Source organism: Stenella coeruleoalba, assembly GCF_951394435.1.
Source record: "Stenella coeruleoalba genome assembly, chromosome: 4".
NCBI lineage: Eukaryota > Metazoa > Chordata > Mammalia > Artiodactyla > Delphinidae > Stenella > Stenella coeruleoalba.
Window position 1 is genome coordinate 112,332,450 of NC_137149.1, and position 25,311 is coordinate 112,357,760.

A 25,311-nucleotide genomic window follows, 5' to 3' on the forward strand; every position below is an offset into this window, starting at 1 on the left:
TTAAGGCTCTAAGGTTATAAAAGTTTCACTGTTTATAACCAAAAACCTTATCTACCATTTCTTTCCTAAGAAATTTTCTCTGTTAATTTTTTTTTTAACATCTTTACTGGAGTATAATTGCTTTCCTCTGTTAATTTTAAAAAGTGAATTCCTTGGGAAGATTTGTAAGACTTTACCTGTATTTCATTAATTAATTCAAATACTCGCATTAGAATACATTTAAATAAACTTCTGAGAGTCTCTAACAATTTTTGAAAAGTCTTAATTCCTTTAAGGTTGTCTTTTTTTAATGTGAAAAGTTTTAATAATATTTTCATACCATACACAGAATGTTGTAACCTGTTTCTTTCATTAACTAGTGTTATGCACATGCCTGTCCGTGTTAGTATAAACTCGCAATAGATATGTTTTTAATGGCTATAGAGAGCCAACCGTAGATTTGGGGAGTGGAGGGTGGGACAGCTAGTAGATACCAGAATTCAGGAGCACTAACATGCATAAAACTTTGTGTGCCTTAGAATTATATCTTTAGGATCAATAAACATAAGTGAAATTATTTTGTAAATGAGTGTAAGGCTCTTGAATTCTCAAAGGACTGCATCAATTAGTAATGTGAATTAGTTATTTCATAAACTTTCATATGTCCTCGTTTGGAAATTAGGATATATATGCAAGATTATATTCTTGGGGGTTGCCTAGTATTAAGTAATGGCAATGAGGTCAAACTGGTGTTAGAAATAAAGTTTACAAAATAGTGCTGGTTTACAGTAAATCAAATGATTTAAAAATAATTAATGGCCCAGGAACAACTATCAAGACAAGAGTATCTTCTTCCTAATAAACTTGTAACCAGCCATTTTCCCAGTATATACATGGAACATTTGGGATGAAAAAGAAGGCTAGTGAAACATTTTTAGACTGACATTTGTTTTATATATATATTTGTAATGTCTCATTCAATCTACAAAATTACTCTTGTTATTAACTACATTAATAGTAACACTGGAGTTACTGGTAAGGAAAATCAAAAATATAATTAAGCAAGAAGAGTTTACACTTCAGGAAGATGTTAATTAGTTCATTCAAACTCTTCTCCCTCAGCTACTAAAGAAGAGCAGATTTCTTCTTCACATCTAACTATTGACTCCACGTTTGCAGCCTACATTTTCCAAATTAACTCTAAATTCGTACTTTGAACTCTCTTGACAGAACAGGAATAAAAAGAAGTGATTAAAGCTAAGAGGATAAAGTATACATTAAATAAGTGATTGGTTGATTTCTTCTTCCCTATAAGCCCAAACTACATTGTTTCCTTTGATGAAAAGACTAAGTAGAAATTTAAAATATATTCTTAAATTATGGGGTTTTACCTAAGCAAGAGATCACAAAGGAAACTGTATCCTTGCCATATCCGAAAATCATCCAAAAGAGTTTGGGAAACATCACTGGAATCTTTGAGGAAACAAGAAAGTCCAGCAAACATTTCAACAATTTCTAGGGGAGACAGGTCATCTGATTGCTGCATATTCTGAACACACGTAGATAAACATTCTTTTTCTGTAAAAATAAAGAACTGAATAAGTATATATATGTATAATTTGTCAACTGCTTAAGAAAATTTCCTTCATTCTTAACTGGTGTTTAATAAAACATTAAATTTTAGTGTATCTATAAAATATTGTAAGATAAATGTTACACATTCTAAAAGCCAATGTAAGATTCAAATTGACTGAGGAAGCTCTACCTCTAAGTAGTAAACAAAGAGTAATACAGGAAGTGTTAAAAATTAGTTGACATTTATTACAGTTTTTACATCATATTTAGATGTTTTACTATTCAACAAAATGACTGCCTGCTGACATGACATTTTTGATTTTTATGAATATAGTAAAAAGTGGAAAAAATAAAAAAACTATCTTCTAAGTTTAAGAAGAAAAATCTACTAATTAGTTAAAAGTTATAATTAGAGTGAATATAGACTACTGACATACAAAAATACTTAAGGAAATAAAATTTTAAAAATTATGTTTGTACTATATATTTACTACTTTAAAACACAGTTATACCCCATAATAACTTTTGGGATTGGAGGTGTTTCAAAGAAGACATTCCTCTCTTACCTTTAATGAAATTTATTTGTCTTAAGAAACCCAGTGTCACGTAACAAAAGCTAACAAGATTTAACATAACAACGGAGGCAAGAAACAATGAATGACTCACTGACCTCAGGTAAGTGAATAGTTGTACTAAAAATTATTTTGAAAGATTTTTCAGTTTATGTGTATCTATATCTGTATCTATATAGAGAGATATATATACACATCTATATATATATACGTAAATGGACTATTTGAGATGCTACAACTGTCTATTTCTCCTAATTAGACATTTTAAGGGATAGTTGACACATATTTATATATGAGTTAAACAGAATGGACAATTTCTCCTCAGTGCTGATAAAGAATCTACCTAATTTTATTTATGCTGCATTGGACAGGTTGTCTACTTATGAAATATCTTCAGAAAGACTTTAACTATAGTTTCTCAAAAGAACTTTTCATTCAGCAAAAAAGGAGGGAAGAATAGGCTATGACATAGAACTTACATTATATTACAATTGACCATTTACATAACAAAGCAGTTATTTTAACTCTTGTAGATATCCATCATTTGGAACATGAGAATTTCTTATACCTGAAATGCTTCACAAATAAAAAATAAATTTTTTTCTCCTGGTAAATATACTTTTAATTTAAAATAGAATCTTTGGAGAATTGAGAGATAAAAACAAATTTCCCATCATATGAGGAGAGAAAAGTGGAGGAAATTCAGAGCACCTAAAATGAATACATTACGAGATATTCACCGTGAATATACTTCACCACATTGACACTGAGACCATGTCGGGATATGGTCATAAGGACTTCTCCGGCACTCTTCCTCCAAGGCAGGTTATAGGGAGGGCACCAAGAGGTTATTGCACTGAATAAAAGCTGGAGATCGTCTTTTTGAGCCAGCTCCTCGGCCGGAGAAACAAAACTGCAGAGTTTCACTAAGATCTAAAGAACAAACAAAATAAGTACATAAATAAATGAATGGTTGGGGAAAGGGAGGAGCTAGAAAAGGACTAGATCTGATTATTAAAAACTCTGAAAGTTCAGGGTTAGTACTGAGCGATATCATTAAAGCCATAATGATGAGTGCTTTAACTTAGGCAACATTAAAAAAGACACCTACAATTTAGAAGTGTGTTATGGTAAAACAGTTAATCACCTCTACTTTTATCAGCTTATTTTTTTAAAAAAAATGTTCTATGTTTACCATCCTCTCTTTACCATGGTATTTTTTTTTTTTTTTGCATTGCTTCACCCTACCATGAAACGGAATAAATCAAAGGTTAACTTTCAAGATCAGCACTCTAGTTTTCTATCGATAATTTGGTTCCTTAACTCTTAGTTTGTCATAAGTGAAATGTAATTTTCTTCTCTAAAAGGAACAGCTTTAGGGAGACAAGAAAGTAGAAATAGGTTTTTTAAAAGTAAAAGTATTCTCAAATTGTTCCAACTTCTATAAAAGTAGAAGGGGATATCAGAACTAAAAAATCATCTTAATTCAGAAGTATCAGTTATGTCTAGTAGCCAAAAATCTTCTAAAGCATGATTCAACACTTCTTAAACCCTGGAATGAGAACTTATTCCTTACCTATGGTTTGCAAAATACACACTGCACAAGTGTTTACAGCCCTAAGGGCCTGCTACTTGGGGAATGCAGCTATGGTTTCTGCCCTCGATGGACCTTTTTCTTCTAATCTCGATTTGGTGTCAGAAAAAGTTAATTTTTCTTCTCTGTGCTAAATTTTCTCATCTAAATATTTTTTAAACTTTATAAAATAAATAAAATAAAATTGGAGTATTTTAATATTTGTGCGGAAACTACTAAACAGAAAAAAGTATTTAAAGTATAATGTTTTGTCCGAGAAAGCTAGGTCTTCCTTTTCCTATTTCCTTCAATGCAAAATTTTACTTAAATACAAGAATTTCTAATTCATAGCCCCCAAATACCAGGGAAAAAAATTAAGAATTCAGAGAAACAACAAAATATTTATAAAATCTGTAAGTGCAGGCAATCCCCCCCACCAAAAAAATGTCTGGAGACACTGTTGGATACCAAATTTCCATTCATACGTGTAACATGTGTATCTTTTTCCATATGTGTTAAATGCAACAAAAAAGATATATGAAAAAAAGATAATCAATTGCAGCAAAAAAAAAAAAGCTCAGAAGAGTGTATTGTTGATTATACTTTTTGTTGGTTTTCACACTACCCTTATGTGATTAGAGGGACAGATGTCATTTCTCTAATCTGTAACATAAAAACAAACCTGAAAATAAAATACTTTTTTCCAAATCAAATCTTTGTCCTCAAAAATAAGCTAGATATAATTCCTTGATGTTGACTCTTACGATAACTAGTTCTTAATCTTCAAAGGCAAAAGCTTCTTAAAATAATCTAGTATAATCCGTTCATTTTACAGAAGAGAAAACTGAAGAGTCTACTCATTCCTCTTCGGCCCCTACACTAACCACTTCTATTTGTAGGGACTCTGTTATAAAGTCCAGCGAACTGTGGCAGAGCAGTAATTGGCCACATCAATGCAAATGCAAAGCAAAAAAAAAAAAAAAAGCCTACATGAAGCAGTACCAACTGCTAAGGTCCCAGGAAACCATCTGTCACAAAATATAAACATAGGGATTTCATCTATCATAAACACTATGTGTTCTGAAAACATTTAATAAGTTGTGCCCATTGTTTTTCTAGACAAAATGATGAAAACAATGTCCAGCCTGCAATGAGGAACTAAAAAAGGTAAGTGAGACACTAAAGGAGTACTGGACTAGGTGGTGGGAGAGCTGGGCTCTAATCACTGCCATGCACCTGCTGTGGATCGGTTTCCATAACTGTAAGTGAAGCGTTTCATTTAAATTTTCTTTTGAGTTCCTTTTGGCCTTTAACATTCAATGATTCCAATATGCTAAAGTGAATCTCACATTTAGTTCAAAGTCAGCACCCAGTGTTTTCAGATATAGAAAAAATTAAGTTTTAGGAAAAAAATCTCTGCTACTTATTTAGTGTTAAATATATAAAATTCAGCTTCCTCACTTTGTGTCTAAGTGAGATGATGGATGTTCACTAAACACTGTGGTCCTCATTTCATGATGTATGTAAGTCTAATCACCATGCTGCACACCTTAAACTTCAACAGTGCTGTAAGTCAATTATAGCTCAATAAAAGTGGAAGAAAAAAAAATTCAGCTTCCATTTATTGCCTAAGGTATTAATTAGTTCTACAGAAGGGATTTATTGAAACAGGGCTCTAGTCTGATTACCAAAGACTAACCCACTCCATTCATCAATGTCTTAAAATAGCTTTAATTCCTATGTGATTTACTCTTTTATTTATTCCCACTGCTCTTCTCATCCAATCTAATTGAGGGGTTAGATAAACCTCAAGTCTAATCCCATTTCTGCCATCCACTCACATCATCATTTTTGAGGAAAACAGAAGCTCTGAAGTCATGGATTGTCTTGTAAATTAACACGAGATAAGGGATGCTAAACACCAGCACAAAAGTATCTAATAAATCAAGTGTTGAATAAATATTTTTTGAATTAGTATTTTATTGATAATCTTGTCTTTTCCTTTCTAAACCATCTTGGTCTCCCTCTTCCCGATCTTCATTGCTAGACCTCAACAAAGCCTGGAGCATTCCTGGAGCAACAACCCCAGTTACACCAGGTGTCATCAACATGGGTCCCCAACTCTACCACACCTACTGCAGATCCACTGTCGTCTCTGTTCTCTCTTCCTACTCTCACAGATTATGGCGCTGGTGGTGGCAACAGCAGGAATCACATTTATTTATTAAAAAATAAATATTTTTATTTCATGTCTACTATGTCTGAAGCAGAGAACCATAGCTTTGGTTATTATTCATTTAATCTTTCCCAAAATCCTTGGCATCTTATTTCAGAAAACGGGACTCAAACAGGTGTTGGTTTTTTAAATTGAGGCATAAAAACACATAACAAAATTTAACCATCTTAAATCATACGCAAATATAGAGTACAGTAGTGTTAACTACATGCACATTATTGTGCAACACATCTCTAGAACATTTTCCTCTTGCAAAACTGAACCTCTGTAACACGGAACAACAACTTTCTTTTCCCCACCTCCCAGCCCCTGGCAACCAACACTCTACTTTTAAAAGTTTGACCACTTTACTTATAAATGGAACCATGCAGTATTTATCGTCTTGTGTCAAACATGTATTTTTACATGGACAGATTATATTCTAAATGTTTGTAGTTTGTTTGTTTTGAAAATTTTCTCCCAAGAAAGGATATCAAAATGATGATAATATCTCCAGGCTAGCTAACAAAGGTATACTTAATCTGCTAATGCTATTAAAAGAAGAGTGGCAACAGTGGGAAAGAAGGGCTTTATAGGCAGGGAGCAGAGGAGGTGGCAGCAGCCACTAAAATAAACTGTCTTTTCTAAGCTAAATATTTATAGGCTAAGGACTTCCTATATATAGACAGCAACAAAACAGAATTTCTTGACATTAGAAGAAATATTATGCAAAACTTAATTATATTGTCAATAAAAGTTTTCCTTGCTTAGTTCATTTTAGAGATGTTTTTGCTATATCAAAGGTAACCTCTGTTCAGAGAAACAAATTTGTTAATCCCTCATCTAAATATTCTTCAAAAGAAATGTGACAGATGAGATAAAGTGAACTTATAATAAACAGCATGAAATACTATAGAAAATGGAATAGGCAGGACATCTATTTAAGGAGTGTACCTGTTACACTTTAAATAGAGTGGTATAGATGGCCAGGCAAATAGCACCTTCCATACCTGTACAAAAACTTTCTGGAGTAGTCCACGACGTTCTGCTAGAGGTAGCTCATTCTGTGCACCTCCAACTGCCTCAGGCACATGTGGAAGGTCAAAAAACAGATATAAACATTTAACCAGGGTGGAAGGCACTGACATCGTTGTCATGCAGTCCACGGTTTTCTGGAAAACAAACCGATAAATAAGTGAATAGACAGATAGACAGATAGACATAACTGTACTTGGTGTAGCTAAGTAAGCTCAAATTTTAAGCCAGAAAATTATATATCAAAATAACTTTTTAAATGCCTGAAAAAAAATTAAAATGACTCCATGCTGACAAATACGTATTTCCTATTTGGACAAATTTGCTGTAACCAAATATTGAGAAGTTTGTTATTTAGTAAGGTATTTATTAGGTTGACTATTAAGAGGCAGCATGTTACAAAGAACATAAACTTAAGGATTTAGAAAAGATTTTAACCATGAACTTATTAGGCAAACTAATTTTGTTAGACCTCACCTTTCTCTCCTATAAAATGGATATAATAGTACATATCGCTTAGGGTTAATATGAGGGTTATATAACAAATGCAAAGATACACTGGGTACTAAACTATATACTAGTAGTTGCTTTACTATCACTTTTATTTTTATTGTAGATTCTTAGGGTTAGAAGGGCACTTGAAGGATATAGCCATCACTGACACAAAAAAATTTCTACATTATTTTCAAAGATTACTAAAGGAAGAAATTTTAGACATTCTTATGGTGAACATTTCAGCACTGTTAAGAAATATGCTGTAATAATTATAAAAATCTTTCCATGGTACAGTTTGGAACAGAAAGTTCTTCCATGCTGGAGATCAACAGGTTAGCATCATCTGTTGATCTGTTTATTAATTTTGACATTAAACATTTCCTGAATGCCTAGGGTATGTCAGTCAGTGTGTTGGGAGCTCGGCATGCAATGATGAAGGATCCCTGCCCTTCAGAAGACTGTAGTCTAGAGCAGAAGCAGGTTTGTTAATAACTATGATTTAATCTCTTATGTGTAACAATGGTAGTACATTCAGGCTAATATAAAAGGGAATGATCACCACTGGCAGGAGTAGAATGGAAAAGTGTCGGAATTAAAACAAGAGGGGAAAGATCACCTGGAAGATACACAGGAGTTTAGGCCACATGGTACAGAATGTTTCAGGAACCTGAGTCCAAAACTGCTGACTCCTGAAAAGCCACAATAATAATGTCTAATCTTTAATGAGTGTTTATTATATAACAGGCATAAAGCTAAGCACTTTAAATACATGCTCTCACCTATTTCTCAAGTCATCCCTACAAGGTAGATTTTATTACTATATGCTCCTTACTTTACAAAGGGAGCAACTGAGGCTCATCACTTATATACCCTGTCTGGGGTTAGAGAGCGGGTTAAGTGGCCCATGGTTTATACATGCTCAATGACCTATGCGTGTGGTCTCCCATTTTACTTTTACTTTTATTTTGCTGGGATTGGAGACCCAATGAAGTGTTACAAAGGAGTTATAGAATCAGATTTTAGACAATTAGCTGGTGATAGTATAGACCATAGATTAAAGAGCAGGAAGGCGAGAGCAATTAGGAAACTAGTACTGTAAGAACGGCCGGGCTTTAACTAATGCAGTAGCCGGGTGACAGGGAGGAGAGAGCGCCTAAGGAACAATCCTTTCCAAGATCTGGCCCCTTTCTACATATCCACTATCATTTCCCTCTTCTAATACTCAAAAGCTCTCTGCAGTTCTCATCTACCATTTATTGTTTCTAGACACCCCATGTCTCCATCTGACTCTCAATTTAAACGTCTGTTCATGCCTGAAACTTTCTTTAATTCCTCATCTTTCTTCCTACCCTCACCTACAAAATTTACAACTCCATTTCTATTTTCATAGTACTACATATAGCCCATTATTGCATTTTATGGTATTATCTTCATCCACTTCATCTCTGTCATCTACATGTTGATTCAGGACCATGTTTTTGTCATCTCTATCTCACTACTGCCAACAGAAGATAGCATGCAAACAAGAAAGTCAGCTCAAAACATAACACTGGGGCTTCCCTGGTGGTGCAGTGGTTGAGAGTCTGCCTGCCGATGCAGGGGACACAGGTTTGTGCCCTGGTCCAGGAAGATCCCACATGCCGCGGAGCGGCTGGGCCCGTAAGCCATGGCCGCTGAGCCTGCACGTCCGGGGCCTGTGCTCCGCAATGGGAGAAGCCACAACAGTGAGAGGCCCGCGTACCGCAAAAAAAACCCACAAAAAAACATAACACTGAATTTTCTTTTTAAAATGTCTTTTTCCAGTTAGACTATTACTAGCTATCCTTTCATATTAAGCAAAATGATATGATTTTTCATTTTCATCTTATAACGGATAGATTAAAAGTACAACTGGGTATCCAAACCGGTAATCGGCAACATTTGTAATTTTTTTAAGTGATTCTTTTCTCCTGATTCTTTTCTTATGCTTTTAAATTGGTCTATCCATTTGTGCACATTTAAGTTAATACACATTTACTGATTTTCTACCATGTTCTAGGTGTTATGGTATGACACAGTCTATGCTCACAAGAGAGAAAGAAAAATAGTGCATCTACAGAAAACATGAATAAAACTTAGAAATATTCCAATTAAACACTATTATTTTATGTATTATTCTAACCCAAACCAAACTTTGGTACAGTAACGTAGAGGCATTTATAGTTACCATCGATAGCAAGTAGAATTGGTATTTTGATAGTCACTTGATATGGCCATAGATACATGAAAACAATGGTCTACTTTAGGACTATCTGAAGGTTACTTAGTACTTAGGGTGAATAAACATCTCCATTTGCCCAGGACTGAGGGGTTTCCTGGGATGTGGGCGTTCTATGCCAAAACTCAGATAGTCCCAGGTAAATCAGTACAAGTTGGTCTTATTCGTTTTCTGATTTAAAAAACAAAACGTAACACAATATTGTAAATCAACTATACTCCAATATAAAATAAAAATTTAAAATATAATAAAATAAATAAAAAACAAAACGAAACAAAAATCCAGCAAATTAAAAAGGAAACAGGCCATTCCAAAGAAAAAAAATTCTAGTGCTGCTTACTTTAGGCTAGTAACTGGTTTCAGGATATGGTTACTAAGAAATGTGCACTGTTTCTCCTGTGGCCTGTCACAGTAGTATGATTGGTGTCACATTTACTTTTGTAAATTCCATGAGGTATTTGAAAGCCCATAGTAATTTAGACAATAGTCATTCTCAAGATTCGTGTGGACTTTGAAGGTAATTATACTCTGGATTTTAGAAGGCTGAATAAACTTCCTTCATCCCCAAGACATCACAGGTCACAAATCGGGTATTCAAACAGCACATAAATGACTACATGCCATATGTATCATGACAGATGCTTAAACCTGATTTAAAGGGAAAAAAAGCAATCTCCAGAAAAAATCAAGTAGGAAGGAAATATGTATTATCCTGAAAATGACAATATTTCCTTATTTTGCATAAAAGTTAGAAAAATTTTAAAGTATTTTCCATGTCACTTATTCCTTATTAGCTAAGTGACCTTAGATGAATCTTAGATGACTCTTCCAAGTCAAAGTTTCCCTAACATGGTTACAGAAATGCAGTTCCTGGGCTACTTCCCTCCAGCCACAGGTAGCCCATCTTTTTGCCCAGTGTGCTGTACAAATGGTACCATGCTCTATGTGTGCTATGATGTGACAAAGATGGAAAACACTGTTCTAATTTAAGCATTTCCTCATGTGTAAAATGGAAACATTAACCTCCTTATAGAGATGTTGTGAGAAGCATGAAATAATGTGTAAGAAGAATTAGAAGAATACACAGGTTATCATAAAATCTTATTTGGATATGATGATAAATTTAATTTCACAAAATCCCAAGAGGATAAAAAGACGCTTCAAACATGAAAGCCAAGAACTTACCTGACCAGAGGATGCTAACAAATTAATTGTTGTCAGAAGCATCCAACCTCTACTGGCTTCTTCACTCTGATTGATTTCCAAGAATTGGACTATGGCCCGACTTGCAGCCTCTATAAAACCAAAGGAAAGTCATTAGGTGGAGAGAAATCACGTACAAAATATGTTAAAGAGAGCAATGTTTTAATGGTATATGTAGATGTCATCATATCAATACAGAAATGTAAAAATCAACCTATATATTTTAGGAAAAGGTACGTCACAAACTAGTCAAAAAGAGTCATGGAACAGGGGAAATTTGAGTGAAACCTGCCTGTAAAAGAAGTCTCTCTAGAAACTGGGAGGGAGGGATGGAAACAGAGAGATTAGGCACACTGTATTAAAACAAAAGTGTGGCTAGAGGAATGATCAAGAGGAACAACTGTAATAACATAGGGTTCACATTCTAGAAGAGCATATGCTGAGAATTAGAGTCTAATATCAATAGTAGTGACAGAAAATGCCTACTTACGAAGGAAGGTAAGCTAAGGGCTGTCTGTATTTGACTCTTTGGGCAAGAGGGAGCAAATGTAGTTTCTAGAGCAAAGTAGATGTTGAAAGGATTATTTTAAGACTATTAATTTAGAGTGATGTGTATGACAAACTTTAAGGGCAAAGAGATTGATGGGGGAAACAAATTAAGAGGTTGGCTCAGTGATACACACAAGGGGTGACCTGAACAGCTGACATTAGGAAGAGATAAACAGTGAGGGAGTCATTCATAGAACTGTAGTGTTGGAAGAATCTTTGAAAGTCAACTTAGTTGATTATGTTTTTAAGGATAAGGGAAAATGGATAAATCCTTAACCATGCATTTAATTTTATCAGCACAGAGTTCATCAATTTTTACATTGTAATAGTAGATGAATTAAAGTCAGAAAATAAGTCCAATCTGTTCACTGTAAACCAACATGTTAAGTTACTAAACGTATACTTAACACACGTCATAAAGACACAGGATGTAGAATAGAATTTAGGTTACTTTAGAGGTATTCTTTCCTTTAAGACATTTAAGACAATCAAGATAAAAGTGTTTTATTCAATAATTGAATGATACAAAACTTACACATGATACTGTGCTGGACATATTTCATCTTTATATACTTCCATTTGAAAGAACATGTTAAAGGAAAATTTTTTAAGATACCTTATTTTTACTGAGTCTTAACTGTACAACAAGCACTGTTTTTTTTTTTTTTGCGGTACGTGGGCCTCTCACTGTTGTGGCGTCTCCCGTTGCGGAGCACAGGCTCCGGACGCGCAGGCTCAGCGGCCATGGCTCACGGGCCTAGCTGCTCCACGGCATGTGGGATCTTCCCGGACCGGGGCACGATCCCACGTCTCCTGCATCAGCAGGTGGACTCTCAACCCACTGCGCCACCAGGGAAGCCCAACAAACACTGTTTTAAGTGCTTGCAGATTCAACTCATTTAATCTTTATGTAGAACCCTGTAAGTTATTTTCTATTCTTAGACCCCTTATTATAATATAAATTGAGAAATGGAGAGGATAAGTAATTTGCCTAGAATCAGGGACAGAACTTATATTCAAATCCAGCCTGCTTAGCCTGTACAAGATAGTGATAAAAAAATTTTACTGGAAAAGAGAAGTCAACAGAACCCTGGCTTACTTCGGGTATTCAGTATCTGGTAAATGTTGAAATTACTGTATTCATGCTCACTAATTTTACAGTCTCTTGCCCCTCTCTAGAAAACAAACACCGTGGGAGCAGACTTTGTCAGCCTTGTTCAGAGCTGATCCCCAGTACGGAGCACATCACTGGCAATAAGTGGGCACTCAATAAACATCTGTTAAATGAGTGAATAAATCAACCCAGGGAGATCAAAGAAGGACACATTGAATTCAACTTCTCAAGAACATCAGGAGGTTTGCATTTATTATGGGTAACAGAAATTCCTGAAAGTTTTGAAAGGGGAGTAATACAAAGAAAGCAATGTTCAAGGCTGATTAAATAGAGAAAGAAGAAAACAAATAAAAGAATGCCATTGAGAAACCATCTTTAGCAACCATGGTTTAAGATCATTGGCAAAAACTAACCTGCAAATTTTTCCTGCAAGCCTACAATGGACCCCAGCCATTTGCTATATAACACGAGCAGTCTTTCCTTGATAGTAATTAAACGCTCATGTAAGGAAAACAGCTCCTTACCAGTTGGCTAAAATTCTTAATCAAAGGCTGACATGCTATGTTTTCATTTCCTAGGCTTCTTCGTAACCAGGCGACTTTGGTTTGAAATTGTGCATTTCCAATTTCGTAACTCAACATCTTAAAAAAAAACACCTGCAGTCTTCAAATTGCTTTATTTTACAATTACACAAATGTAATGAAATTCTATTTCATTAAAAAAAGAAACATTGATTGGTAAATCAACTGATCAATACCACCTATGTCTGTCACAGAGGGAAAAAAATATTTTGAAGAACTAAGCCTACTTTAAAAGATAAACGAATTTATCTCCCTGGTAGAGAATCTAGAAACCTACAGATAAGACACATTTTGAGTGACTCCAGATTCCACCCATAGTACTTAACACTATTAACATTAAAAGAAGTTTGGACAAATATGTTTTTTCACTGCTATTCAACAAGTTGCCAATTATGAACAATGAATGCCAATGGTTATTTTGAGAACCAAAACACCAAAAATGTACTCTTGGTTTGAAACAGTTCCATATATCTATCTGATCAATGGCATTTACAAAAGTGTGTGGTTTCTTTCGTTTTGGTTGACAATGAACATTAAGATATTCCTCAAGATAAGAAAAGACAATGTATTTTCAAAAATGTCCTATTTGTTATTAAACATTACAACAGTTCAGTAGATTGCTGAGCTGATTAAATGAGATAATACGTATGAAAATAAACCTTGAAAAGGATCAAGACAGTATAATTATTAATGGTGTCCCTTTAACAATTTTACCAACTTAATAATAACAACTGCTCTTTTTGAGAAGAAGATAGAGACTTCAGTTACATCAGCAATAATGTATAATTATGTTATCTGGCTTTGAATTACAGGTGCACACAAAGAAGTCTTGACAATAGTTGTGGCTGAATAATACAGGAGAGATTGGAAACTCTCATTGATAAAATAGACTATCTTTACATATCAAACATATTCAGAAGAACTATTTTACTTTCACCTACTAATTTCAGTAGGTTGCCATACAAAACAACTTGATGGGATCTCCGAGTTATCATTTTAAATAAATCAAGAAGCTCATTGTAAAAGTATGTAACATTTAGTGCTATCTTTAAAAAGTTATGTAGACAACATATTAAACCTCCATAAACCACAGAATTTCTTAAAACTTTGAAAAACGCTCCTAGTCAAAAAATAGAGCATTATGATCTTTTATTTTCACCAATTTTTAACAAATACAAATTTAAAGACTGATTTAACTTAAGATTATAATAAAAAGAACATATTAATATCAGCCCATCTTGAGAGTTGCCAATCATTTTGATTTAAGCTTTAGCTTTCATGCTGCATTACAGTACACATAGTTAGGCCAAAAAAATGCAGAAATGAAGTTAGTAGAGCTCATTATTAGATTAAATAAGAATATGTAGACGGTTTTAAAGGAAATGTTAAGTTCCCAGTCTACACTGAGAGAGTGTAAGTAAATTCAATTAGACTGCATTCAGAACAACCAGAACACAAAACGTATTAATAATAAGTGTAATACAATATTTTTTCCTTTTGCAAAGTCCATTTAAAGCATAGTCATTTTCAAACTTATGCTTCAGGATGATAATGTGAGACACATCAATAGTACTATTACACTTTTTTCATTAACGAAGAAACCAAGCCCTAAACGCCCATTCCCACCCCTCCCTTCCAAAAAAAACCACTTCCACGTTAGTGAGAAAAATAGTATTAGGACTCATAGCTTCCATGCTTCTTTCAATTTGATAATACATCATCACACCTTGGGAATGAAATTACCTGAAGGTGTTGTGGCTTTGAAATCCTTGGAGGACAGCGGGGCACACTGTTTTTCTGTTTAAAAAGAAAGGCTGGGTTGTCTAACTGGGGATTCACTACATTATACTAATCCCACCACAAGATGCTGCACCAGGTGCCAACTGTGGTCAGCATCATTTGGCTTCTCTATCACTGGGCCGCTGCCCAGTGGGCATTACAGCACTGGGCTTAACAGTGGTACCTAGCATGCAGCAAAGTCATTAACAATAAACTGAAGATACTATTTTTACACAGGTGGGAATTTTCTCTTTCAATGACGTAAAATCGACCATGTGACTGACCTTAGAATTAAACAGACTGCATGGCTGAACTTAACAAATAACTAGAAGAGATAGGGAAAAGTCTTAAGCCATGTCCTGTACACAATATGGCTACAAAATTATATATTTTTTCAAATTAGTTGAAAGTCACTATAGATTTTTAACAAAACCACAGGGAGGCTATAACCAAGAGAATTAAGAGAGACAGAGAGAAGAGGACTACTGTATTACAAATCAGCCCATGTACCCACTTTGCACATTGACCTACCTAAAATTTTCCATTTTTACTAACTTCTGATGGATAGATTTAAACAATATAATTGCCAATAAGCATGGTTCCTACTGAGATATCTACAGTGAATGTTAGAAGTGATCTGGTAAAAAGACTTGATATGTGAATGGTGATTAGGTAACAAACAAAGTAAGTATTTCACACCGAATTCAGAGGAGCTCTGGAAAAATAATCTTTCTCTGATGCACAACAGATAGAGCCAATTTTCAAAAGAATAATAGAGGACTCATTCCACCTGCTTCTTTTTGGAGAAAAATTATGTTCATGTAAATCATAACAAAAATTACTTTCAATGAAAACTTCCTATAAAATAAAAGGTTATGTGAGGTATTGAAAGCAGCCAAACTCATAGAAGCAGAAAGTGGAACGGTGGTTGCCAAAGGCTGAGAGGAGGAAGAAATGGAAAGTTGCTGATAAATGTGTATAAAGTTACAGTTGTGTAATATGAAAAAGTTCTAGAGATCTACTGTACAACACTGTACTTACAATTTACTGTACTGTACATGTAAAAGTTTGTTAAGAGGGCAGATCTAATGTTAGTGTTTTTACCACAATAGAAATCAATTGATCAATCGGAAAACTAGAATGGGATATGCAAGAAGAAAGATGATTCAGCATGTACCTAGATCCTCAACATCTAGAATTTTTTACTAGAAAAATCAAAATATCAAAAAATCTCCATGAAAGTACTTTTGATAACAGCACTGATCAAAAGAAACTTCCAATGTTCAAAACTAAAAATGAAAGAAGAGAACAAGGATTCCAAAGGCCAGAGTTCTTCAAGGCTGACAGAGGAGACACTCCAAAACTATGCTTTTCTCTCTTAAACATCAGTAAGCTGGCTTTTCTAACACTCTTCTAACTCTTAAAGCATAATGGGGTAGGGGGGAGCACAGAGAAATCCTATGTCAAAATCAGTAAAAAATTTTTTGAGCACCTAATCTGTGACAAGCATTCTTTTACAGGGGTGAACACAAGAGACAATAACATTAAATAAGTAAATAAACAAGGTACTTTCAGATGACACCAAACCTCTAAAGGAAGTATTTAAGGTGACTGAATAAATACTCACTGGTGTGGAGATACAGGATAAAAGATCTATATTTGAGATAGGGTGATTTGGAAAGGTTTCTCTTGTGGAGGTAAAACTTACACAAAATTGAATTGAATCTCACTGGATTCTGAAGTTAACGAATTTCAAAAGTTTAAAACTAAAACTTACATGGAATCACATGATATGAAAAAATGTATCTTAAAATACCTGGCAAACAGTATGTCACCAATGGAAGAAGGAAGGGCACAAGGGGCTCCCTCTATGTTTGCAACTTCCTGTGAGTCCATAAATATTTCAAAATAGAAAGTTTAAAAAAAAAAAAAACGTATGTAACTATTATTGTAATTAACAATGAGACATCTCCTCCATTTAAGATACTCTTCATTATTTCCCTATGGATATAAAACTGTAAAGAGATTTAGGAAAACAAATCTCCAATGTAGAAAAATGTTTTTCTACAAACATGCAGATTAGGTATTCATAAAGACAGCAACAGTGAACAGAGTATAAATAAGCTTTGGAATTTTTTTTTCTAATCTAGGGCTGTCACTCAAAAAAGAAAATGCAATGACAGGAGTCAACATGTGACAAAGAAATTTCCCTTCATACTACCTATTTAAAATAGCTAAAAAGGCATAAAACACAGAAATCTTATATTTAAGACAAACTTTTCACTTGTATAGGAACAACTGGAATCAATAAAGATAAAAAAAGGATGCAATCCCATTCTGGTGGAGAAGGGAAAAGACAGGAAGTTTACCTTAAACTATCTTGACCATCTCTCACCAGACTTGCTTCAAGGACTACAAATATAATTAAAACTGCCTCATTTTAAAATCCATACATCAATTCATATAATATACAGCTTCTGATTAAGAGATTTTGTCCTCAATCTAAAAATACTTTAATGGCTGTTGCTCCAAAGACTCCATAATGGGTCCCCCGTTAAAGATGGAAGGTTGAGCACATGCATTTATCTCCTCTGTCCTGAAACCTCACTGCTATAAACTGAATTGTGCCCCCCCAGAATTCATATTTGAAGCCTTAGTTCCTAATGTGATGGTATTTAGAGATGGAGCCTTTGGGAGGTAATTGGGTTTAGATGAGGTCATGAGGGTGTGCCCCTCATAATGGGATTAATGCCCTTATAAGAAGAGACACCAGAGAGCTCTCTCTCCTGGAGGTGAGGCCACATTGAGAAGGTGCCATCTGCAAGCCAGGAAGAGAGATCTCACCAGAAACCAATCATGCTGGCACCATGCTCTTAGAATTTCAGCCTCTAGAATTGTGAAAAAAAATTCCTGTTTTATACTGGTCTATGATATTTTTGTTATGGCAGTCCAAGCAGACTAATACACCCACTAAAATTGTTGTTTAAGGATTTTTTTTAAAAAATCATAAACCCGTAAGTACAAAGAAAATAGGAAAGGTGAAAACAACAACGTTTTGGATACTAAAACAGCAGAGAAATTAGTGGGAACTGATTTAGCAGACTCTAGAATCTTAAAGCAAGTACAAGGAAAACACAAAAAAGCAGCTAACTACAACACAACCTCCAAGAGGTTCAGGAATTGGTGGCACTAAGTACCTTTAGAAGCAGAAGTAAATGTGGGACTGTACACAGAAGGACTGGTGAAGTCTGTGTAAGAGCAGCTAGACCCCCAGATCCCCACTACTGTGTGGGTAGTAGACTAGAGATTTATTCACTAAAAAGAAAAACAGAGGATGTTTGGATTGGGGTGGAGGGGGGACAATGACATTAAACCAGGCACAGTTGTGGGCTCATCATGAAGATAAAATAGAAGCTTATGTATTGATACTAAATGTTGAGGGTCCTCAGACACTGGCTTCTAAAATGTTCAGAGTCAGACATATACTGTCTAAGTAAACACTGGACATTCCTCTCTGGGGACTCTGTCTAGCTCAAGGGAAAGATGGTCAACAGAATGGCTCAGCAAAATGACCCTAGGCTGAGGCCCAGGCAAGCTCCAGCCACAATTACAAAGCTACCCAGCAACTTTCCAAGATTCCATTCTTATACAGCAGTAGAGGGCCAAGGATGAGACACAGGAGGACATTCTCCAATATAAAAGAGACAAAAATAAAGTAACAAAAAAGACTACCTGAAAGAAACAGACTGTGGAGGAAGATAAAAATCTGAAAAGAAATTTTAAAAAAAGAAAAGAAAAAGAAACCTCAGAGAGTTAAGAGAAGCCATGAAAGGAAAGCAAAAGACATCAATAAAAAAGAAAAAAAAATATCTTAGAAATTAAAAGTATCGTGTCACAAATGGGGGGAAAAAAAAAAACCCATGGAAGGAATATATGGTAAAACCAAAAAGCTCTCCTAGCAAAGAGAGTAAAAAAGCAAAGACAGAAAATAAGAGAGGAAAGATAAGAAAATGAGAGGGACAGTCTTAGGGGTACACGTGATAAGAAAGAGAAAACAGAGGGGAGGATATTATTATATAAACAATTCACAAACCTTTCTCAAAATTAAAGGAGATGAATTTCCAGACTAAACAGGTCCAGTGAGTACTCAGCATAATGAATAAAAATAGGTCCACTCCAAGGCATGTTATCATGAAATTTTAGAAGAGGAGGGCCAACGAGAGGATTCTAAATGCTTTTATAAAACACACACACAAACACACACAATACAGGCCACAGAGAAAGAATGGAGAATTTAGGTAGCTTCAGACTTCTTACTAGGAGTATAGGAATCTAAAATATGATGGAGAAATTATTTTTAAATTCTGAAATAAAATGATTTCCAATCTAGGACCTTATATCCACCGAAAGGAGGATAAATGTAATGTGAGCTGAGAGATTTTCCAAAATAACCTTGGGAGTTCAACCTAGGCTGCCTGGAGAAGGACCCACTGACCATGTTCCCAGAGGTGCTGCACCCAAGCTTAATTTTCTATGACACGCGTAGCTTCCACTCCCTGTGGGAGGGCCTGTAGCTTCCCCTGAGCCCCCAAGTCTCCTGGAACTAAACAGTTAGCATTCTCAAACAACTCCTAGAAACATCCAATAAGAACTCAGATTCAGTACTCAAACAGCTTAGATCACAAACGGTGTTTCTTCACCATTATGATTGCATTCATGCTCTGGGTGGGGAATATCCCAAGCACACTTCTGTGAGATAACGAGGGTGATGGATCTGTGCCTTCTTTTCTCTTGCTGAAGCCTGGTTCTACAAGTTCCCCTTTCTGCAATAAAGCCATCCTGTATGATGTGATAAAGTTTGTTCTAAGCCCCGTACCTGAAAGCTTGTCACCTTCCATGGTTAAGGGGAAGGAACTCATTTTATATAGCAAGAGTCAAAGGAATTTTCACTCACAGATTTCTAATTTTTTTTTTTTTTTGGTGATACGCGGGCCTCTCACTGTTGTGGCCTCTCCCGTTGCGGAGCACAGGCTCCAGACGCGCAGGCTCAGTGGCCATGGCTCACAGACCCAGCCACTCCGCGGCATGTGGGATCTTCCCGGACCGGGGCACGAACCCATGTCCCCTGCATCGGCAGGTGGACTCTCAACCACTGCGCCACCAGGGAAGCCCTCACTCACAGATTTCTAAAAACAAATACAAAATCCAAAAACCAAAATAATAACTGCCCTGCATCCTTTTTCAGGAGGCTGCTGGAAAAAATATTTTACCAAAAATGAGGAAGTTAATTTGAGAAAAAAGATGACATGAGATTTTGGAAACAGAGACTCTATCCCAAAGAAGTGGAAAAACATCCCAGGATGAACTGAGTGAAGATGAAAAAGTGACAGTTGTCCAGCTGGCCTAGAGAGCAACTACTACAGATTAAAGCAGAACAGAAGGTTCTGGAAGAGCTATTTGCAAGAAGATGAAACTGACAGAATATCTGATGTCTTCAATGATATTGGAGGAAATTCAGAAAAACAGAGGAGTAGGGGAAGAATGCATAATGAAAATGTAGAAAACTAGTTTTTTTAAAAAAAGGCAATTATTAACTCTGATTGATAAAGGGGGAGAAGTTTTCAAGAAAGAAAGAGTAATCAGAGTATATCATATGGCTCATCTTTGTATAATGTTTTCAGTCACAATAATATAATGACTACTGATCTAATCAAATTATGATAGAATGATATGGGGATATAGAAGTGAGAATCTGTGGGATAGTGGTGAGCTTAAAAGTCTCACTTCTCTTGTGGTAAGCCTGGAGATGGTATCTAAATATGAAAAATCAAGGGCACACAGTATAAGCACATTAGTTAGAGACACAGAGGTAAATATCAAAAAAAGTTAAGAGACGTAAAAAGTCAGTGTATCTTAGGAGTGCAAAATGAGGATGAACCAGGATGATGGAAGGGAGATACTGTTTTTAATAAACCTATAAACTATTTGACCCTTAAAACCATGCACCTATATACTTTTAAAACTAAAAGTAAAAACTAAATTAAAAAATAGGATTATAGGGCTTCCCTGGTGGCGCAGGGGTTGAGAGTCTGCCTGCTGATGCAGGGGACACGGGTTCGTGCCGGGGTCCGGGAAAATCCCACATGCCGCGGAGCGGCTGGGCCCGTGAGCCATGGCCGCTGAGCCTGCGCTCCGCAACGGGAGAGGCCACAACAGTGAGAGGCCCACGTACCGCAAAAAAAAAAAAAAAAGTATTATATAACAAAGGCATTACCGTTACAATTGGAAAGATAATAATTCAATGGGTGGAAACGATAAGTGATTTTTCAAAGAGACACTAGAAACAAAACTTAAATTATTGATTTCTTGGTCTAATGCTTCAGTAGGAAAGCTATCACTCAACCACTAAAAACCAAAGCAACAAGATAAAAATTAAGATAAAATCCTTCAAACATATTGCTAATTTAGAAAATGAGTAATGGTAATTAAAATCAAAAAGTTTTATTTTAATCTTGATTAAATGGGATGATACTTTATGAAGTTTAAAATTACCTAATTATGAATAAGAATAGTTATTCAGGCAGCATTTATAAAAGGCCTACTGTGTAAAGCACTGTGGTAAATAAAGACTGTAGGTTATACAAAGACTCATAAATAGTTTATGGTCTAATAGAAAGATAAAGATACATATATAAACACCACTCGTGAAGCTGAGTAGTTAAGAAGAGAAAACTTTTCCTTTGATTAAGGAAATCAAGAAACATTCTATCTAGGAAGTGTGACTTAATCCAAGCTGAGAAGATTTAGATGTACTAAGACGGGGGGAGATGCTCCTTCCTGAATGAAGCATCACAAGGATAGAAAAAAGAGCACAGAAATGTCTGGGACTATAAGTAACTCATGATTTGGTTGAAATATAGAAAAAGGAAACAAGAAATTAAAAAGGGTATGCAAAAATGGTGGGTATATATATGTATTTCCAGGTCCTGAGTTTGTGTTGAATGTCATGCTAGGAATTTGGATTTTGTTCAGAAGGAAACAGAGTGCTGTTAAAAGGGTTAGGTCAGGGGTGGTAGTGGTCCAAGGAAAGTAGTCTTGGGTAGAACTACTCCACTTGAGAGTAAAAGGTGCTGACAGTAAGAATATGACAGTAGGAATGGGAATGGGGACTGGTACTGAAATCCATGTGCTTAAAATCAGGTCAATTTTTTGTTAGATTTCGACACCACTTTTACCAAACTGTCCATTCAAATAAATCAGTTTTTGCTGGTTTCTGTAAAAATACCTGTGGATTTGTTTGATGCTCTCCTTCGAATTTCTGTCACCATCAGTCGTGAGACTTGTGTTGTGAACTGCAGAAGATCAGAAAATTTTTCTGTCATTGTATTTGGCGGAGCATTTCCAAAAACCTGTGATGAGAAAAACAATTTTAATACAGCATTGTCAACTTTTTTCTTTCATTATGTGCTTTTCAAAGTGTGGTATGACTTGAACATCAAATAAAAGAAAGTATGCTTGCATAGTTACTTCGATCTGAATAAGTTTAAAACATATCTCTTTCAATAAATGCCATCTAACCACATTTTCTTATACATGTAAAATAATTTGTTGAATGAATAATTAAATAAACAAAATCTAAAAGCCAAAGACCAGTTATCTATAAAATTTAAATCAAACTTACTAATAAACTTTAGAAAATATAATGTAAATATATTTTCTAAAGTTTGTATTTAGAAAATAAATATAAACTTCTAAAGTTTATAAATAAATATAAACTTTATATAAACTTTATATTTATAAATAAATATAAAGTTATAAAAAATATAAACTTCTAAAGTTTATATTTAGAAAATATAATGGTAAAAGCAGGGACTTATCTAATGCTAAGTCCTGGGCTGAATACAGAATTTACTAAACTCATCTTATACCTCAGAATTTCTGAATTCTAACCATAATAATTCCCAAAACAAGACTTAACGAAAAGACTAGAATAAAAATGAATGAAAGGGTCATGAAATACACTTGTCTTTACAAAAATCTACACTAGATGAACTTTAGAATAAATCATTCTTAAACTGGCATAGGTTCAGCAAAGAGAATGAAAAAACTAAAACCTGGACAGACTGTCATAGGAAAAGAAATAGTATATTATAATAGCTATATAACTAGATGCATCCTGGAATATTGTTTTAAAAATGTTTTTTATAGTGGGACATCCCTGGTGGCACAGTGGATAAGACTCCATGCTCCCAATGCAGGTGGCCTGGGCTCGATCCCTGGTCAGGGAACTAGATCCCACATACATGCTGCAACTAAGAGTTCACATGGGGCAACTAAGGAGCCAGCAAGCCGCACTTAAGAAGTCTGCCTGCCACAACTAAGGAGCCGGTGAGCCGCAACTAAGGAGCCCACCTGCTGCAACTAAGACCCAGCGCAACCAAATAAATATTTTTTTAAAAAAATGTTCTTTATAGCTAAAAGAGAATTCTGTGTCTCCTAAAACTATTATGATAGCCCTCTACTGTAATATTAACTAAACAATATTTTATATTCTTGTTATCTGTTCAAATGTCACTGCAAAGGGAGGAAACGTATCTTACCCGTCATTGTGTTCCTTGCCAAGCTAGCACCCTGCCTTTTACAGGGATGTTCCCTGAATATGGCTGTTTGTTTGTATGCTGCCTGCCCCCACAACCAAATTCTAGAAAATGTTTAGGTAGCATGCAAGGACACAAATTATAATATGAGAATATAAACAAAAAGTAAGAACAAAACCAATCAAATAATAAAACCAAGGCTAGGGAGGTAGACTGGGGAAAAAAAGTCTATATTTGCCATATTTAGTCATGAATTTTGGCTCAAACATACAGGAGAGAAAACCTCATGAACTACATGGTTCTCAATGTCCTTAGGTAAGGAAAACATATATTTAACGAAGTACCTCTATTCTTCATACCATAATGTAAAGATTTTCTTCCAAGGATCCTATTAAAAGGATACAACTTATAATATCCTTGTAATAGGAATGTTTCTTACATTCTTACAATAGACAACATGTTTCTTACAATCACCCTCAAATTGAGCTGAAAGTATCAAACAAATGATAAATCAGTTCTACAGCTTATACTTTTAGCCAGGTAGTCTGTTCTTTAACTTGACACACAATTTTAAATTATCTCAAAGAACAAACAAACTGTTCTTTTCAGGAACTCCTCAATAAATTGTTTTTCTGCTGAGATTTTGATAAATGTTATGTGCTTACAGTTAACCTATGTCGCCTGCTAAATACCCATAGTCTTTAATAAACAAATTGGAGATAGATTAGAAATTGAGAAGCCTCAATTTTAAATTTGAGCATACTTTCAAGGAGGAGAGATTTTACCCGTCACTCTCTCTTGAAGTTTTTATTAAATAATTTGTGTCTTAGAAAAATAAAAAGAATGGCCAATTTATTGACCAAATTTATCTCACAGACTTAAAAAGTATGCCCAGTAAGCACAGCCCTGTAAGACTACATTAATATCAAACCAAAGCAATTTGGTTACTAAAATCAACCTCGCTTGAAGTTCACAGTTGATTATGACAAAGTTTATTCATTCCTTTCTTTCCTCCTTTTTTAATTTTTTGGTCCATATAAAAATAACATATTGCAACTCAAAGTGCATCTTTTAAAATAAACCATCAACTATCTTTATCAAATAAAATATCTACACCATTTGGTTTCTAGTGAGGAAGGACACATGCTTGAATAGCCATTCTACTTCCACCCAGAGATGAGTATGTAACTGCCTAATGAAGGTGTTTACAAAGCAATTGTATATTTTGCTCAGGCAATTATTAAGCCTTTTGACAAACTGATTTAAAGTAGATAAGTATTCCTATTATTCAGAATATACTGATGTATATTTTGCTCCTAAGAATTATTAAGCACTATGTTATCCTAAGAGTAAGACAACTTCATAAAATAAATAGCTCTTTTCTTAGCATAAACATATGGTTATTCAAGCAGTCTTCACGCTGGGTGGATAATACACTGTTAAAAATGCAACTAACTTTTCATACAAATCCTGATATTTACAGCTTTATTTTCATAAGGAAATTTTTTTCAAAAGCTGTGTTGTTTGAGTTGACCAAGCCAAATGTTACAGAAAAAGGACCATGTCCTACTTGCTAATCTGAAATGAACTACTGCTTCTTTAACGTAAACAATCTTTAATCTAGTGATCCAACACTACTGATTGATTCACTCTTTCATTTATTCACTCATAAATATTTACTGGTCTACTATATATGCCAGGCAATATTTGGAACCTTGAATACAAAAGTAAATAAAGAACTGTGAATACAAAGGCAAATAAAGCAAATATAATTCCAGTTTTCACGG

The 25,311-nt window shown here is 34.9% G+C and overlaps 1 protein-coding gene across 6 annotated transcripts in view; it reads right to left on the bottom strand.

Moving 5' to 3' along the window:
* WDFY3 (WD repeat and FYVE domain containing 3) overlaps nt 1–25,311 on the bottom strand; it is a 266,644-nt gene that overhangs the window by 145,173 nt on the left and 96,160 nt on the right. For all 6 annotated transcript variants that reach the window (XM_079921132.1, XM_079921131.1, XM_079921129.1 and 3 more), the window contains 5 exons: nt 22,213–22,336; nt 10,887–10,996; nt 6,925–7,086; nt 2,867–3,059; nt 1,371–1,557 (listed from right to left, as the gene is read on the bottom strand). In XM_079921132.1, coding sequence (XP_079777258.1) covers nt 1,371–1,557; nt 2,867–3,059; nt 6,925–7,086; nt 10,887–10,996; nt 22,213–22,336 — 776 coding nt within the window. The remainder of the gene's footprint in view (nt 1–1,370; nt 1,558–2,866; nt 3,060–6,924; nt 7,087–10,886; nt 10,997–22,212; nt 22,337–25,311) is intronic.